A 12387-nucleotide genomic window follows, 5' to 3' on the forward strand; every position below is an offset into this window, starting at 1 on the left:
AACTAGGCAAGGTGCCCCCAAAATGCCCTGAGGCGTATGCCAGTGGCATCGACACCTTTGAGGCATATTCCTCATACGCTTTTTTCATGAGGCGTGCTAGAGGCATACCTCATGCGCCTGATGCACACCCCATGTAAAATGATAGAAAAAACAAAGAAAAAAGGAAAAAAAAGGAAAGGAAGGGAAAGAAAAGGGAAGGGAAGGAAAGAAAAGATAAGGGGAAAGAATGTGGGCTGGGAATTAAGCCCCCAGACCCCTTCGACCAAGGGGCTTGCCCCCCAGCCCTCTTTTTGATAAGATGCCCTCCCCCCCCCCCCCCCCCCCCTTTTAACTACTGACATGCATCTTCATTTTTCTTAATCTAAAAGATTTTTATTAAAAATAAATAAAAATAAGATCCCCCTTCCTCCTCATCCCCCCTCTTAAGTAAGCATACACCTCTTTGTGCTCAGGACTTATGCCTCTTATGTTCCGAACTACGCCTCACGCCTCTAGGTAGTGGAATGCTGTGTGTCATGGCTCTGCATTTTAAAGCATTGTTTCTTACCATGAAAAGTATAAAGTTCATGCTAAAGTATAGAAAATCACTTGAGAAGAAAAAGAAGAAACAAAAGAAAATTGAAAAATATAAGGGCTGGAACCTTATTTTTTGTTATAGTAAAAGAAGAAAAGAAAAAAATAGAAGATATGGAAGAAAAAGAAAGAAGAAAATAATACAGCATTTAGCAATGTTTGTGTTGATTAAAGCATAACAAATAAGAAATTAATAAAAAGAAATTACTATATAACAAATAAGCGTACACCTCTTTGTGCTCAGGACTTATGCTTCTTATGTTCTGAACTATGCCTCACGCTTCTAGGTAGTGGAATGCCGTGTGTCATGCCTCTGCATTTTAAAGCATTGTTTCTTACCATGAAAAGTATAAAGTTCATGCTTAAGTATAGAAAATCACTATATTCATGAGAAGAAAAAGAAGAAACAAAAGAAAATTGAAAAATATAAGGGCTGGTCCCTTATTTTTTGTTATAGTAAAAGAAGAAAAGAAAAAAATAGAAGATATGGAAGAAAAAGAAAGAAGAAAATAATACAGCATTTAGCAATGTTTGTGTTGATTAAACCATAACAAATAAGAAATTAATAAAAAGAAATTACTATATAAACACACAAAATGAATGCTTTAGTTTAATACTGTCTATTTTATAATTATAATCTCAAAATATGAAGAATAAAAATATTTTATAATAGAAAGTACAAAACTGCTTGGCGATTAGGCGAGGTGAGCCTCCAAGGGTGCCTTGTCACCTAGCCGCCTGCCTTGACTACTATGCCAAGATACCAATCTAGACTTTGGTGCAACCCCAGAAATGTTGTGAATCCATAGAAAACTTGTTAAAACCTTGTTATGCCTTTCCATACACAAAGCCTGCAAGCCTGAGAAACTTGACTTGAGTCCCACCCTAATCTATCTACTCCATAGGCAGAGAGCCTTGGTCTTTATCTTAATACACCTGAACCCCATCCTACCTTTCTTCAGCTAGTTCTCTCTACACTTAATTGTCTTGGTGATAATAATACAAGCGTGTGTTGTTTTCTCCATGATGAGAAAATCATACACTATATTATACATTTAAGATGCATGTGTTTTGACAACCTTTAATTTATTTGGCAGTATAGGATGCACCCACAGATAAGCCAGTTTCCTTCCTTGCACTTCTACGAAAACAAGTTGCTAAATGGTGATCAGATGGATAGTAGATCAGCACCATTTCATGAGAATGGATACTTTGGACCGTATGTATTCTATGACATTATTGATGGTCAAGAACAACATGGGAAGACTACTGGTGCATTGTCCCTTTATAATGAGTGTGAAGCTGATGCTGCTGTTGAATTGCTGAAGTTTTTCAAGAGGAGGTATATCCTTTGAATATTTTTAAATTGATAAATTAATTGACCAACACAAGTAATTTGCTTTTAGATAACATGTTGAATTTTATGAAAGGAACCCATCCGAATTTGTTGGTGGAAGGGTAGGCATCATATCTCCATATAAGCGCCAAGTTTCAGTCTTGCGTTCACGATTTTCTAGTGCATTTGGGCCTTCTATTACTTCTGATATGGAATTCAACACTGTGGATGGCTTTCAAGGCCGTGAGGTAGATATACTGTTACTTTCTACAGTCAGAGCTTCAAATGGTTGTAAAGAATCTGGTATCAATTCAAGCAGTATAGGCTTTATTGCTGATGTAAGACGGATGAATGTTGCCTTGACGAGGGCCAAATTCTCCCTGTGGATTTTCGGCAATGCACGCACTCTTCAAACAAATCGGAACTGGGCTGCTCTAGTCAAGAATGCTAAAGAAAGAAATTTACTTGTATCTATAGAAAGGCCCTATGAGTTTGTGTTTAAGAAGCCTTTTTCAGCTGCAAAGAAGAAACCTATCCCAGCCAGTTCTGATTGTCATCCAAAAGATTTGAAACAAGGGGGCAGTGATAGAAACACCTTTCAATCTTCTGAACAGGGTAAGTGCAATAACAAGGAAGCCTATGAAAGGAAACCGAAAAATATAAGTAGCAAGGTTTCAAGACATGAAAGCATAGCTGGAGATGAGGGAAATCCTAATATATCTGGAAATAAGGATCTGCTATCTAATTTTGTTCGCAAGGACAAGAGAATCTCGAAGGATGTAAGATCCACCACAAAGCATGCAGAATATAGCCGGGCTAAATGCAAAGAGAGAAACCAAAAACAAATGGATTTAAATAGTGATTTGCTCAGAACGGAGTCATTCACACATGGTGATTTGAGAAATGAGACTAATTCAGTACATATGCAAGAAACAGATGCTACTAATAGAACCTCAAAGGTGGCAGTGTTGAAGGGATCACAGGCATCAGGTCAATATGCTATAGGTCAAACAAAACCTGAAATTTCAGCTCCTACAGAAGGCAGCCATCATGACAGGGAGTCAAATGATGGAGGTCAAGTAGCTAGTCTAGCAGATGCACCTAAAGAAATGATTGCAAAAAGGAAGAGACAACGGGATGCTGTTGATGCTCTTCTATCTTCTGCTCTCATATCTTCCAAGAAGATTGAGACTTCAGTGAAACCTGCACCTGTTAGGAGGCCTCTTTCCCCTACAGGGGCAGTAAGAGGTTCCATTAGGCCTCCGAAGCCAAGGAAAGGTAAGCATTCTTAGTATGCAAAGCTCACATGCTTATTAAATACTTTGCAAACTGGAACTCGTTTTTTTTTTTTTCTCAGAACATTCTTTTTATTGACAATAAAGCTAAACTACTTTTCAATATTGTCCCTTTATAAGGATTTGTGTTACTGAGTCTTGTGCTCATCAAAATAGCTCCTATTTGTCAATGAATACTAGAAGATAATGTTTTGTATTAATTCAATTGTTTTTATTGTTAATTATTAATTGCTGCATGTTCATATTGGAGGGGATTTTGATATATGTATGATGTAGTAGGCATCCTACAAATTTCAGATGTGGTGGTGGGCCTTGTTGGCTTACGGAGAGGCTTTGGCTGTCAAGAATGAAAGAATAGGGATGGAAAAGCAAGTAGACAGCTTGTTGTCTCCTAAGAAATGGGCAAGAACTCAGGCAGAGAGAGAACTTTTTGTTAGGGTAAACAGTAAAGAGATAGATCACGTAGATGAAGTCATGGAAAAGGAAAAATTTTCTGGCAACAACCAGAGCTCATTCATAAGAAAACTCAAATAAATAATCCAACTTCTAAAACAGCTCTAATAACTTGTTACTGATTCATAATGTAAAGACAAAAAATTACTAAAAATATTAGATAATGATGTTACTATAAACAGAAATTGTGAGTTACTGTAAATAGTAAGCCCATATTTAAAACCCTATTCCAAAGACACCTAAAAATTTCAATGAAAGTAAACTTCTGGTAGCTAGATAATGTATGTTGTAGAGATTATATGCTTATTACTTGTTAGTGTGGTGACTTTATATAGAAGCTTCAGATCACATTACAACAAGAATTGGTAGGTCATGAATACTGGTTTAACAGAAAGAGCTGATCCAGCTCAAATTTTCAGATCCTAGGTCTGTGCAGTTATCCAGGGGAGCATGTTAATCTTTTTGTGTCTCGATGCTTATAGCATACGTTAAAGTTATTTGTAATCCTGGTTTATTGTAATTGATGTTCATTTCCCTTACATTTCAGCTTTGACTATTTTCATCCTTGTACATATATTCTTGTTTTCCTTCTTTATCTATTAAATTTTGTACTATATCAAATTTCGACCTGATGTTAATGGAATTCCTATTTAATTGCTTCTATAATTCTAACTTATAGATTATAACTATTCTGATTTGGTCAAATTACTAAATTCTAAATGGTCTCTCTACTTCCTCAGTTGATCAATCTCAGGATAGGGAAACTATCCCACCTTGTTCTCAGATTCATTACTCGCAAGATGCAAGGGTTCAGTCTTTAGGCACCAAAGATTTGGAGGAAGAATGGAAGGCCTTCAAGGAGATTATTCGAGATAAAAATGGTCCTATTACTTGAGAATTTGCTTTTTATGTCAACCATATGTAATTGTATCATTTTTGGCCCTCTATGGTTACCATGCTGTAACTGTAGCTGTCTTCTTATGTGACTCCCAAGAAAAAGAATGGAGTGAAAAAGGAAAGGCGAAACCTAACCATTGTATTTGTACATTAGCTCTTCAACCATTTTTCTCTTCAGGGTGAAGACGAATGGTAAGGTCTTGTACAGTAATTATGTACTTGTGAGAAGCAAGGGACAATTTTTTTGGGTATGTGTTATACCTACAAAATTGAGCTGATGTCGGTGCTAAAAGGTCACATTTTTTACCAGTAATGCTCATTGTAAATATGCAATTTGATTTGTTTCCATAATTTTGTTTTAAAGAAAAAGTTTTCATTTCTGGCTATACTGATGCGTATTTTTCTGCAAATGTAACAAAAATGGAATTTGTTCAACTTACTTGCAACTTTGTAAGATTTTTTCTGAGATTTCCATTTTTACCGGTCAACACTATACTGGTAATATAATGACTTGTGGTCATATAAGTTATCTTTCCCAAAATATATTTTATGCTCATGCAAAATTTTGTGGAACATGACATTAGGAGTATCATAAAATTTACAGCTTCTAGTGTAGCTACTGGTTTTTGTACATAGACATTGCACTCTATACTTTGAAAAGTTTACAGCTTCCATGTATACATGCTATTCTCAAGGAACCATTCAACCTAAAAGTTTAAGCTATTATGTGAGGTCACTAAATAGGTTTTTAATTTATTTTCTAATTAACATGCCTCATACAAAAGTTTATTAATTAGGCTTTAAGTGTGGACAAATACAGGCTCACCCATATCTTGTGTTGAAATTTAATTATATAATGCGGGCAGAATATACATACTTTTGACTATGCAGGAATATAGTTTTGCTTATGTAAAAGTCTCTGCATAATATGACCTTGGGAGCACCATAATAAACATTTACACAGCTTCTAGTGTCTACTTTTTTACTACTTAGATATTGCACCCAAAACGTTCAATCCATGCAGATATCCTAAATTTTCTCCAATTATTTGGAGTTTGTATACATGCTATTATCTATCTATCTATCTATCTATCTATCTCACTGGAGTCTCCAAGCTCTGTCACCTGCCATATTGAATTTCTTAAGTCTTCCAAAAAACATGACGACAATGAGGATCAGCTTGCCCGTGTTGCTCCATCTTCCAGAGAATCCATACCGTGTATCCTTGCATTGGCCATCTGGATTTAGTTTCCGTTTGCAACTGTACCCGGTTGTGAAACCCACATTGCCATATGCACTGCCAGTCATTTACAATTTGTGTTAAAACCATGCTTTACATTCATGGGAATAAGATTAATGAATAAACATCATTTCGTTTCCCCCCCTCAATTGTGAAGGTGGTTGCACTGTTGACGTTTGAAAATGTTTGACAGCTTCTCTAAGATGTTAATATGTCATCAGTCATCCTAGTGAAAATATGGTGCGTAGTGTTGTAGAAATGTAACATTGCTGATTTTTGGTGAAATGGCCAAAGGGCTTGTGCGAGTCCCAGCCCCTGAGGGCATCAATTTTTTGTTAAAACAGATGTGTCCTCCGGTCAATTTTGTAAAGAAAGACGTTACAGGTATGTCCTTGCCATTTCTATGGATTGGTAGTGCCGTTGCAAACTTATAATTTCCAAAAGCACTCCTTTTTGGGCGTTTATTAATGTTCTAGTCCTGGCTTCTAGGTACCAAGGGCCCTTGGGAGGGCTTCAGTTTTGATTGAGTTGCTTTATTAAGCCACTTTGAAGAAGCTACTAAAAATAGTTTCACTGGAAAGTCATTTTCTTGGCTCGATGAATTATTTGGGTTTTTCCGGTTTTTCATCAAACATAGCTTCTAAGCTTCTTGTGGGGATTACATTTCCACTCCAGAAGCTGCTGTTTTAAAGCCTTCCCAAAGGGGCTGCAAGTATGCATAAGGCTGGGTTGAAAGTATGAATACAGTTCTATCATTCAAGCTTCGACTTTTATTATACGGCTGCATGAGTTTGACTTGTGTCCTAGGACTCTTTGCTGGGTCTTAGTCAGACCTAAGCTTATCGGGCTTGGGTTGAGTTCTTGGGCAGTCCAAGCCCAATCAGAGACCTGAATGTATGAGGTTCACCTAAAGCGCTCCCTTAAGCGGGGGATTTATTTTCTCTGGATTGAGAGTAGCCTTCACATGTTGTCTTTATTGTTGGAAGAGGAATAATACCCAAATTAAAGGCCAACTCCACTCCTGGACTACAAAGCTGTTAAGGGTCAAATCTATGAATACTGAGGCGGTCCCACAAATACAACAAAAGAAATTAAAGGCCAACTCCACTCCTGGACTAGGAATTTGATTCTATAAAGGAAGTTAGTGGTAGAGGTTATATCTTATCTCTTTGGTGGGATTGTCCCTAAAATCGATCGGTCCTGTTTCTCTTTTCTCTTTCATGGACTTTGTCTCCTTTTTATGGGTGTTATTGTGTTGGATGGTTGCGTTCAGACAGGTTTGTGACAAGTTGAAGCTGCCGTTCTTGCGTATTTTCCAGGAAGGGAATCAAGTTGCTGATTCTCTTTCAAAACTTGGCTGTACAGATGAACTTCAAGGTGAGGTTAAAAAGAAATTTGAAGATGATGGATCTGGTATACCTTTCTTACTTATTACTTGATTTCTCGGGTGATTATACATTATACTTATTCAAGGGGTTGAGTTTTTATGTCCTCCCTTCTTAGATCTTTTTGCCAATAATTTCTTTAATAAAATTTTATGCTGGCCATCCCTCCACTGAGAATAAAGTTTAGAGTTAAAAAAAAAATAGTTATATGGAGTAAAGAGAATACACAAACATACGTATGAGAGGAATGAGAAAAAAGTACTTAAATATATATAAAATCTTCCGGAGTAATTTGGGTGCAACTCATTATTCATAAGGAAGGCATATCCTAGGGACATCCTAGGAACGTGACAAGGGTACGTCTTTGGAAGGATAAAAGCAACCCCATATTTTTCTAAGTGGTGTTTAAAATATATAAATGATACAGGGTGTATTGTATCAGTATTTCAAAACATGGGCATGTGGCATAGGTCAAGCTATACAAAGCTGTTGAGGTGCTATGGGAGTGATCATAAATAATATGAATAGTTTTCAAACTTGTCGGATCTTTAAACTCATTGGTCTAAGAGCACTTTTATATTAGATGATTTTTTCTTAATTTTAAGAAAATCCAAAAATTAAAAAAAAATATTTTCTATATTCTAAATTATTTTTCTGCTAAGAAGGAACTATAAAATGCATCTATAAAACTTGTAGTGAATTTTTAGTGGATTGGAAGCTTAAGTATTGTTTGATGTAATATTAATAAAGTAATTCTATGACATCTACGTGTTCTAGATTCCCCATGTAATTGATTGTAATGTATTTTTTACCATAGACTATTAATGCGTGCATTTCATATTTATTTGTACCTTATTCCAACTGTATCCGTATCTTTCCTTTTAAGAATGCATTAAAGGTGCCTTGGCAACATGACAAGGTTTGGTAGGGTGCATCTGTATCCAAACCTTTTGATATGATATGTGATTCCAATATTCTTATCTGCAATTCATTGCAGAATTCTGAAATTATGAATTTCCATAGTCATACCAGTAATCCTTCCCCCAATCCAGCCCTGTAGGGCAAAGAATTCTGAGGTGAATTGAACAGTCATTCTCCCTATTTTTATTAAGTTTTTTTTTTTTTATATATTTTTTTTAGACCCCACCACATTCGTAGGAGGCTAGGAGCTTTGCGCACTAGGTTGTTTTATTTTCTATTTTTAGTGTGCATCAAATAGATAAGTTATACTCTCCTCTTCTATATATTTTACAACGCATTTATTAAAAGTGGAATGTGTCAAGATTATTATTTTTTTTAGTTTTCTTTAAACCAATATAAAACACTTTATAGTTTTCTTTGTTTTTTTCTTTGGTAGGAGTTCTTTTATTGAAACCTTTCCTTTTGTATCTGAGTTCAGATCAGCTGCCAACATAGGGTGCCAACAAGCTCCCAACTGGCCGTTGCAAGCGTATATTGGGAACATCTCTCATGAATGATAAGGAAATGTTCCCAATGTAAGGCTGTAGTGGCTTGTTTAGATGGAGCTGATAGTGTTTTATTAAAAGGTAGAACCGTAGATGTCCCTACCCTTGTTTTTTTTGACGATATATTCGAGTTCAACGATCCAACAACAAAGACTTGAATGAAATGACAACACTTACATGTAAACAGAGACAGGTGAAACTCTACATGTGGCCACTTATGCGCGTACGTGGCAATTCAAAGTTTCAAACTTTAGACTCTGCATCACACCATGGCATTCACTAAACCACACCCATAGCCTGTCGCAAAAAACTATTCATTATTCTTAGTTTCTTATTGATTATGGGGAAATTGATTGTGATTATGACTTTTGTGCTCCGTTTAAGTAGTACGGCACTACGTTATCAATGGGTTTCAAATTTCAATCAGCACATATAATGGCAATTTTGATGTTTGATGTATTTTCATTTTAAGTAATTTGTGAAGATTGTTTTCCTTCCTTCCTTCATTTTTTGTTTTTATTAACCAGCTGGGTAGAGAATAAAAGTTAACAATGAATAGACACCCAATTAGAAAGGAACAAATTAATCTTCAGGGCAGATCATATATATATACCTGATTACTTCAATGACGATGTTCAACACTGTGAAGTTAAGGGGATCTTCTTTCATCTTTTTCCTCTCTGAGATGCAAATGAGAATGACGAATATGACCAAATAAGAGAGCTGTGAGAATATGAGATTCTCCATTAGCCTTCTCCACCTACTTTTCGTTTTCTTTTCGGAGCTTCTTGGAGGTTGGTCTTCATTATCTTTAATGGGTAGAAAGGAAGTGTAGGGAGGGAGATACCTGTCAGACAAAGCTAACAGATTTTTAACCAAATTCGTATTTGGTTAAGAAGAATAAATATATCAACCATTGTTGTTAATCAAAATTATGGAAATAATAGACTGAAGAATCAAATAAAATCCCAATCATTCATATTGATCTAGAAATCATTTTGATGACAAGCCAATGGTGAAAGTAGACTAAGTTTGAAAATCTAATATGAACGGAAATGGTAGACAGAAAATGAAAAAAAAAAAAAAAAGTGTACGGATGCTTTAGAAAGTAGGACAGATTAATAAAGCTAGCTTCAGATAGATGCTACATATTCCTAGGTTATATCTGTTATTTTTAAGCTGACGTTTTCATATCTTTTCTTTCCTTAATTATCAACCATTAATTTAATTGTTTATATTGTTGTTGAGAGAATAAGAATGAAAGAAAGTAAGATGTTTGGAATATTGAGATGCTTGATACCCATATATATATAGACCGAGTGAGACTGAGACCTGAGTTCAGTTTTACTGAAAGTAGCTGATTTAGTTCCCCATGTGCTGAAAAAAAAATGGGACCTCTCTAATGGTATTGAAAGTTCTACATATATGTGTGTGTGAGAGAGAGAGATGCAGTCTCTGGAAATGAATCTATTTGATGCGCACAGCAACAATTTGATTCTACAAATCTTCAAGTTGGAAGTTCAATTGGGACCAATGCATAATGATGTTTCAACTGAAAAACATTTGGATCCTTTGATATCCATGATGCATACATGCATGTATGTTGCTATTAATAATTTATAATAGGGAAATTTCCCGATAAGTACCCTATACTTTGGGTTTAGTGCCACTTTGATCTCCGAATTTTAAAATGCACAATTCAATATCTAAACTTTAAAATCATGATAATCCAATACTTGTTGTTAACTAACTATTAACCATCTATTAAGTGACATTTGAAAAAGATACAAATTCGCTTCGAGTGTCATCTAATTCTTTTTATCAATTATCTAAATATTGACAAAAAATGAACAGTCTCAAATCCTTGCTTCTTCTATTCAAGAAAGTTGGGGTTATCAGAATGCCCACTCAAAAGTCAAAGACTTGGGACTATTAATTTTTTGTCAACGTTTAGATGGTCGAGAAAGAAAATTAACTAACATTTGAAGGGCATTTGTCTCTTTTTCAAATGTCACTTAAAGACTGGCTAACAACTAATTAACAGCTGTCATCTTTTAAAAGTTTGGCATTTTAAAGTTCCCCACCAAAGTGACACTAGGTCCAAAGTACAACATACTAATCTAGAATTTTACCTTTTATAATATTTATGTGTATAGTACGTATACAACATAAATATACTATTCGATAACGAAAAGGAATAAACAACAAAAGGTGAAGGAAACATTACAGGGATGCATCAATCTTTTTCACGATAGAGAGAGAGAGAGGGAGAGCTACATACATCATTACGACGAATAGAACCAGGATTGCTGGAGAGACAATGGAGAGATCAATGATTGATTCACCAGCGTGCCGCGAATTCACTGTTTGGAACAAGGAGCCTACTAGCTTCTGGTAAGGACTCATCCCATTCAATCCTTCTGAGTTCCACTCCATGGAACAAAAGAGTACAAACTGTATCAGTATGAACCCGAAAACAGTGACGACCAAAAGGGAAAGGGAAGAGTGCAAGCTGGGGAGCAAGTGGATATATCCAATCTCTCTCGTATTCTTGAGAATATAATTGAATTCCACTCTCTTTGTAAACCTCCCCAAGACCCATATCGCAAATCTCAAGCACGATGGGAATAGTGTATTCCCGAGAAGGACCTGAGGGATGAGTAGTAGCAGAAGTCCAGAATTCTTCCTGAAGACTATCATGTTCTCATTTGTGGGAATAAAACCGCAGTTTGTGAAAGTAGAGACAATTGTGAACACAGAGAATGTATGTATCGAAATGCTCTTGTTCTCGAGTACATTTCTGGCACTTGGAACAAGGCTCAGATACAAACAAACTAGGGCAAACCCACATACATGAATCATTAGAAGATAACCCAAGACTACATAACCCAGGTACCTAACTGAATTACACTTGAGGTTGAGGTCCTCACTACTAATTGACTCAGATCCAATATTCCTGGCCTCTATAGTGCTGGGTTTGTCTCTTTCGAAATGGGGTACTTTGACTAGCCCCAATTCAATTTGATTATCAACATTCGTGGGAATTGAAGAAGAACTAAGGTAGTCTGAACTTACTAATGGGTCGATTTTGTTTTCAATCTTCTCCTGTTTCTTGAACTTGGACCTCGCTATTTGAAGTCCAAGCATGGAAAGAAAAACCTCTCCACCTAGTAACATTAAAACATTTAGAACTACAAGCTGGGCATTGGAAAAGACCTCCATTTCGACGGTTGACATGCTGGAAACCGTAGCTGCAGACACAGATGTAAAGAACACATCAAAGTCCTTAGGCCTTACTGCGTCGGGCCTCGGTTTCAAAATCTTCAACACAAAAAAACCCAGGAAGGAATTAGAGACAAAGTAAAAAATTTGGATCCAAAGCGGATTTGCATGGATGACTACTAAGAACTGGTACAAACACCGCATTAGACTCGAACAGGTTCTGCAAAAGGAAACTGCTTGGATACATGGAAAGCTACAAAGATGTAATTTCTTTCTAATGCAAATATAATTCCTCATCTCTACTTGGTTTACTTGGTTGAAGGAAGACAACGTTGGGGGAGTTTAAGCTTTGGAGGTGTGTACATAAAGGATTCATCAGCTAAGGTAGTATTTATACATTTTCTAGCTAGCTACTTAGTGGGAGTTCTTTCATTCGAAAGTCCATATAGTTGGGACAAGGCTTTAGTTGAGTTGAGTAGAGTCGAATTAAGTTCCTTTGTGGGGCTTCTCTATCAAGAAT

At 36.1% G+C, this 12387-nt stretch overlaps 2 protein-coding genes across 5 annotated transcripts in view; one reads left to right on the top strand and one right to left on the bottom strand.

Moving 5' to 3' along the window:
* Positions 1 to 4940, top strand: part of LOC148844195 (P-loop containing nucleoside triphosphate hydrolases superfamily protein) — an 82029-nt gene extending 77089 nt beyond the window's left edge. For 3 of the 4 annotated variants that reach the window (XR_016103619.1, XM_088959118.1, XM_088959119.1), the window contains 3 exons: positions 1671 to 1915; positions 2004 to 3187; positions 4398 to 4940. Coding sequence is in view for 2 of the 4 variants with exons in the window: in XM_088959118.1 (XP_088815244.1) it covers positions 1671 to 1915; positions 2004 to 3187; positions 4398 to 4552 (1584 nt within the window). In the remaining 2 variants the exon portion in view is untranslated. The remainder of the gene's footprint in view (positions 1 to 1670; positions 1916 to 2003; positions 3188 to 4397) is intronic. The other variant, XR_016103618.1, reaches the window with a different exon arrangement.
* Positions 4941 to 5652: 712 nt separating this feature from the next.
* Positions 5653 to 12164, bottom strand: LOC148844197 (cation transporter HKT1;3-like). Its single transcript, XM_088959516.1, has 3 exons — positions 10927 to 12164; positions 9259 to 9492; positions 5653 to 5851 (listed from the first exon to the last, which is right to left on the bottom strand). The coding sequence occupies exons 1-3, from the start codon at positions 12162 to 12164 to the stop codon at positions 5653 to 5655; spliced, it is 1671 nt and encodes a 556-aa protein (XP_088815642.1).
* Positions 12165 to 12387: the final 223 nt, after the last annotated feature.

The sequence above is a fragment of the Nelumbo lutea genome, chromosome 8 (assembly GCF_056320005.1).
Source record: "Nelumbo lutea isolate HS-2025 chromosome 8, American lotus-T2T, whole genome shotgun sequence".
Taxonomy (NCBI): Eukaryota; Viridiplantae; Streptophyta; class Magnoliopsida; order Proteales; family Nelumbonaceae; genus Nelumbo; species Nelumbo lutea.

What these genes read in the sequence shown, in the direction of transcription:
- LOC148844197 (XM_088959516.1), bottom strand. Translation starts at nt 12,164, where the DNA reads ATGAGGAATTATATTTGCATTAGAAAGAAATTACATCTTTGTAGCTTT. An exon ending in GTTCTATTCGTCGTAATGAT is followed by an intron (nt 9,493 to 10,926) that starts GTATGTAGCTCT and finishes TTTGTCTGACAG; the next exon opens with GTATCTCCCTCCCTACACTT. An exon ending in ATCGTCATTGAAGTAATCAG is followed by an intron (nt 5,852 to 9,258) that starts GTATATATATAT and finishes AATGACTGGCAG; the next exon opens with TGCATATGGCAATGTGGGTT.